General features: G+C 41.4%; 1 protein-coding gene across 2 annotated transcripts in view; it reads left to right on the top strand.

Moving 5' to 3' along the window:
• Nucleotides 1–1,360: 1,360 nt before the first annotated feature.
• LOC133581494 (CTD small phosphatase-like protein) overlaps nucleotides 1,361–6,344 on the top strand; it is a 63,611-nt gene continuing 58,627 nt past the window's right edge. For both annotated transcript variants that reach the window (XM_061935518.2, XM_061935511.2), the window contains exon 1: nucleotides 1,361–1,893. In XM_061935518.2, coding sequence (XP_061791502.1) covers nucleotides 1,818–1,893 — 76 coding nt within the window. In that variant the 5' untranslated portion in view covers nucleotides 1,361–1,817. The remainder of the gene's footprint in view (nucleotides 1,894–6,344) is intronic.

Raw genomic sequence — 6,344 nt, 5'->3', positions numbered from 1 at the left:
TGTTTTTACCGTGTAAACGGAAAAAGGGTGGCACATTTTTTTTACGGTAAATGTAGAAATTTATAAATAAAGGTTTATAAAAAAAATACAAAAAATATATATAAAAAAAACGTCATGTAAAAAAAAAAAAAAAAAAATATATATATATATATATATATATATATAAAACGTTTGACCAAGACTGTATATACTCTACGGCATTTTTTGTTTTAATATTTTGTTGATTGTTCATACTTTACCACCTTCAGAAAAAAATGCTACCTTGAAGTAATAGTATGATATAGACACAAGATGGCGCTGTCAACTGAGCGTTTTTTCCCTACGCTTGTTGTTTTTACCGTGTAAACGGAAAAAGGTTGGCAAATGTTTATATTTATATTCATAAACGTTTATCAATACCCAACCTGTTTTTTTCCATTTCCAGTGAGACGTTAAATTGTTCACTGTAGATTTTAGGGGTTCAATTTATGGTGTTTTTTTTTTTTTACTTTAAATTAAAAAAATACATATTTTTTTTATTACGGTAAAATTCTGTCAACTCAGCGTTTTTTTTCCCTACGCTTATTGTTTTTACCGGTAAATGTAGAAATTTATAAATAAAGGTTTATAAAAAAAAATTTAAAAAACAAAAAAAACAAAAACAAAAACGCCATGTATAAAAATGAATAAAAATATATATATATATATATATTTTGACCACAACTGTATGTACTCTACGGCATATTTTTTTTTTTTTTTTTTTAATTTAGCTTACGGCGTGGCGCAGTGAGAGAGTGGCCGTGCGCGACCCGAGGGTCCCTGGTTCAATCCCCACGTAGTACCAACCTCGTCATGTCCGTTGTGTCCTGAGCAAGACACTTCACCCTTGCTCCTGATGGGTGCTGGTTAGCGCCTTGCATGGCAGCTCCCTCCATCAGTGTGTGAATGTGTGTGTGAATGGGTAAATGTGGAAGTAGTGTCAAAGCGCTTTGAGTACCTTGAAGGTAGAAAAGCGCTATACAAGTACAACCCATTTATCATTTATTATTGATTGTTCATACTTTACCACCTTCAGAAAAAAATGCTACCTTGAAGCAGTACTATGATATAGACATAAGATGGCGCACTTTGTCCTACTTTATATTTATCCAACAATAACATGCGCGCACCGGATACAAAACCACAATATTCGTAATATAAAGTTACAGTGGGCAATGTTCACAGTCCGTGCCTTTAACTATATATGAAGTACTTTGGGTTTAATAGTGTTTAAAGTGTTAAAGAATGTAATAATAGTGTATAATGTGGAGCAATGTACGGTAGTCGGAGGCTCCATGACAGCGGCAGAGCGCCCCCTCCCACTCCCACTCCCACTCCGAACGCCCCCGCTAAACACATAACGCGTCCATGTTTCACGGGGGAATGTCGGGCCAGCTCGTCGCCCACAAGTGTTAGCGCGGCCGACGTCCACGTCGTCCACCTCCATGTTCTGGGCGAGAGTACCCCCTTCGACGGGCTTCCGAGGAGCGTTTCTCCGGCCGCACATTAGTCACGTACGCTCGGTTAGCTTCGACGGCTAACCCCGCTAGTTGTCAACTTCAACATCGTTCGTTTTTTTTTTCTCTTTTTACACAAAAAAGAAGTGTTTGCAATTTTTGCACGGAGCTCTAAATGACCGTCGGTATCCGGCTGGCTCCCCCCCGCTGCCACAACGCTTCGCCCCGGACTGTCTGCTCTTTGTGGGCTACCTGATCCCCCTCGTCCGAAGCAGCTAGCTCGCCGCAGCTAGCCTAAAAAAAAAAGCAAAAACACCGCTGGAGTCCAAAAAGGGGGAAGAAATGGACCACATGTCTATAATAACGCAGGTTTCCAACCCCAAGGAGGAGGAAATTATATCCTTCAACCAGGAAAAAGGTAAGGAAAAGGCGACGTGCTTTAACGGTAGCTAGCCGAGCTAACTACTTCCCAGCTGGGGTTAGCTTTTAGCTACTTGCGCTCGTAGTCAATTAAAGTAGGTGGTTTGTTGTATCGTTTGGAAACAAAGGGCATAAACTCTTGCTGCTTAAGCAACCGTTGTCTATTTTGCAATTCCAAGACTGTTTGCTAGTAGTAACAATTGCGTATCACGGTTATCGCGATCAAAATGATCGCGGTTATCGTTATAATCGCGATTATGGTTGGATGTACAAAACGTACTAAACCTTTTAACCTAGTTGTATTTTTTTTTTAAACAAAACGACAATACACTTTTTTGGCAGAGGAAACTAAGATAATAGCCATATTATTCTTATTTGTGTGTTTTTAAATAGGCTTATGAGCTTACATTTTAGTTAGTAAATGTATTTTAATTGTATGCATTGAATGAGAAGGTGTGTCCGAACTGTCGGCCTGTACTCTATATTGTTCTTAGAATTATATGTATGCAAAGCAGTGGAAAGCTATACATACTTTTGTTTTAAAATAAAAATGGCCAACGAACAAACTACAATGGATACTAAAAAAAATGGATTGTAAAAAACCATCTACATCAGTGGTTCTCAACCTTGTTGGAGGTACCGAACCCCACCAGTTCGATATGCGCATTCACCGAACCCGAAAAAATGTATATATTTTTTTCAAATTCAAGACCAGAGTTATGTTTTTTTTTTACTGGTGCACAAAGTGAACCGTGCATGAACAAAACCAACACAGTGCATGAACTCACAACAAATTACACACCTGCAAATCAGATGGAAAATTAGAAGGAACATAGTTTGGGAGTATTCATAATACGTCGATAGGGAGAAGTTTTTATTTACACGATGACTCGGTGTGTCTTGACCTCCGCCGAACCCCTGAGGCCGACTGACCGAACCCCTAGGGTTCGATCGAACCCAGGTTAAGAACCACTGCTCTACAGCATGTAAAAAAATATATTTTGTTGATTGTTCATAATTTACTACCTTAAGAAAAAAATGCTACCTGTCTACCTAAATAGACAACTGTTGCTTAAGCAACAGTTGTCCGAGAGCGAATAATAGAAAGGCGTTTAATTCGCCAAAATTCACCCATTTAGAGTTCGGAAATCGGTTAAAAAAATATATGGTCTTTTTTCTGCAACATCAAGGTATATATTGACGCTTACATAGGTCTGGTGATAATGTTCCCCTTTAATGGATCGCTAGGAGGGTGGTTCATAAAACGCCGCGAGTAAAGTGCGTTCACTTCAAACTGACACAGCGTGCGTGACTTTGAGGAGGAAATATTGTTGTTACAAACTTTTATGTGGTGTTGCTTCCTTATTTATCATTATTCCAAGCTGATTTTAATGTATAGCAGTGGCAACTAAACTGAATGCAACAGCGTGTCATCATTACATCGATCAGTTGGATAAAAAAACACAGATAACAGTATTGTTAGTCCACAATCTTCACAGTACTCATGGACAGACATAATTAGGAACCGGTATCAAAAAATACCGGTACTAGTAAGGGTGTAACGGTACACACAAATTTCGGTTCGGTACGTACCTCGGTTTAGAGGTCACGGTTCGGTTCATTTTCGGTACAGTAAGAAAACAACAAAATATACATTTTTGGGTTATTTATTTACCAAATGTGTAAACAATGGCTTTATTCTTTTAACATTGGGAACACTATAATAATTCTGCCCACGTTAATCAACATTAAACTGCCTCAAGTTGTTGCTCAGATTAAATAAAATGACAAAACTTTTCTTCCACATAAAAAGTGCAACATTAAACCGTTTCAAGTCAACTCATCATGCTTAATTTATTACAGCATTTGGGAAGCCTGTAGTTGATTTTTATTATGTAAATGTTATATTTTTGTCAACATGTGATAGCAGGGACCCTGCCATTCAAAACTTTTCTGTCCATAACACACACACACACACACACACCGCAAAATGAGCTAACGTTACGCTAAAAGCTAATTAGCCTTCACCTCAAGCCAGGACTGCGAGCGAACTGAGCTGCAGTTTAAAGTTTCTAGAAGGTCAACGGACTCATAGTGATACTAGTAGTTGACTGGGAGGTGTTTATTATAATTTGGAAGAGTCCGCTGCCTGGTGCTTACCTGCTAAACACCTATCTGCTCGACGCTGAAGCACTGACGACATGCGCTTTGAATACGCACTGCTGATTGGCTGTTACCGCTTTGAATACGCACTGCTGATTGGCTGTTACCGCTTTGTGTGTAACCAATCAGATGGTTGTGTGGGTGGGACAATGCTGGGTGCTGAGACAGAGGCAGAAGAAGCAAAGCAGCTTGTTAAAGGGGAACATTATCACCAGACCTATGTAAGCGTCAATATATACCTTGATGTTGCCAGAAAAAACGATTTCCGAACTCTAAATGGGTGAATTTTGGCGAATTAAACGCCTTTCTAATATTCGCTCTCAGAGCGATGACGTCGCATCGGGAAGCAATCCGCCATTTTCTCAAACACCGAGTCAAATCAGCTCTGTTATTTTCCGTTTTTTCGACTGTTTTCCGTACCTTGGAGACATCATGCCTCGTCGGTGTGTTGTCGGAGGGTGTAACAACACGAACAGGGACGGATTCAAGTTGCACCAGTGGCCCAAAGATGCGAAAGTGGCAAGAAATTGGACGTTTGTTCCGCACACTTTACCGACGAAAGCTATGCTACGACAGAGATGGCAAGAATGTGTGGATATCCTGCGACACTCAAAGCAGATGCATTTCCAATGATAAAGTCAAAGAAATCTGCTGCCAGACCCCCATTGAATCTGCCGGAGTGTGTGAGCAATTCAGGGACAAAGGACCTCGGTAGCACGGCAAGCAATGGCGGCAGTTTGTTCCCGCAGACGAGCGAGCTAAACCCCCTATCGACCCTAGCTTCCCTGGCCTGCTGACATCAACTCCAAAACTGGACAGATCAGCTTTCAGGAAAAGAGCGCGGATGAGGGTATGTCTACAGAATATATTAATTGATGAAAAATGGGCTGCCTGCACTCTCAAAGTGCATGTTGTTGCCAAATGTATTTCATATGCTGTAAACCTAGTTCATAGTTGTTAGTTTCCTTTAATGCCAAACAAACACATACCAATCGTTGGTTAGAAGGCGATCGCCGAATTCGTCCTCGCTTTCTCCCGTGTCGCTGGCTGTCGTGTCGTTTTCGTCGGTTTCACTTGCATACGGTTCAAACCGATATGGCTCAATAGCTTCAGTTTCTTCTTCAATTTCGTTTTCGCTACCTGCCTCCACACTACAACCATCCGTTTCAATACATGCGTAATCTGTTGAATAGCTTAAGCCGCTGAAATCCGAGTCTGAATCCGAGGTAATGTCGCTATAGCTTGCTGTTCTATGCGCCATGTTTGTTTGTGTTGGCTTCACTATGTGACGTCACAGGAAAATGGACGGGTGGTTAAAATCAGGCACTTTGAAGCTTTTTTAGGGATATTGCGTGATGGGTAAAATTTTGAAAAAAACTTCGAAAAATATAATAAGCCACTAGGAACTGATTTTTAATGGTTTTAACCCTTCTGAAATTGTGATAATGTTCCCCTTTAAGACTTTAGCTTAGAAATTCGTTTGGTACACCCCCGTACCGAAACCCCGTACCGAAACGGTTCAATACAAATACACGTACCGTTACACCTTTAATTTTTTACAAATGCTTGCTTTATTTTGATGAATGAGCATATGTTTTGACCGAAGTGTGTCATTTTGCAAATAATCTAGGAATGAAGAAAATTGAATGTGGTGTGTGGAAAAGTGTGTTTTGCTTTTGAAAAAAGACAGATATTTACTCAAATTAGTGTGCAAGCAAATGGAAAAAAACCGTAAGGCAGAATATACCGTGTCCTTAGTTTGTGTAAATTAATATATGTGACTTGTAACTTGTGAGATCGACAGGCGGATCGGTGCGGCGTCTTCAGTAATGCGGACGCTGTATCGATCCGTTGTGGTGAAGAAGGAGCTGAGCCGGAAGGCAAAGCTCTCGATTTACCGGTCGATCTACGTTCCCATCCTCACCTATGGTCATGAGCTTTGGGTCATGACCGAAAGGACAAGATCACGGGTACAAGCGGCCGAAATGAGTTTCCTCCGCCGAGTGGCGGGGCTCTCCCTTAGAGATAGGGTGAGAAGCTCTGTCATTCGGGGGGAGCTCAAAGTAAAACCGCTGCTCCTCCACATCGAGAGGAGCCAGATGAGGTGGTTCGGGCATCTGGTCAGGATGCCACCCGAACGCCTCCCTAGGAAGGTGTTTCGGGCACGTCCGACCGGTAGGAGGCCACGGGGAAGACCCAGGACACGCTGGGAAGACTATCTCTCCCGGCTGACCTGGGAACGCCTCGGGATCCCCCGGGAGGAGCTGGACGAAGTGGCTGGGGAGA

The sequence above is a fragment of the Nerophis lumbriciformis genome, linkage group LG03, assembly GCF_033978685.3.
Source record: "Nerophis lumbriciformis linkage group LG03, RoL_Nlum_v2.1, whole genome shotgun sequence".
NCBI lineage: Eukaryota > Metazoa > Chordata > Actinopteri > Syngnathiformes > Syngnathidae > Nerophis > Nerophis lumbriciformis.
The sequence above is the reverse complement of the archived record's forward strand: the minus strand, read 5'-3'. Positions and strand labels throughout refer to the sequence as shown.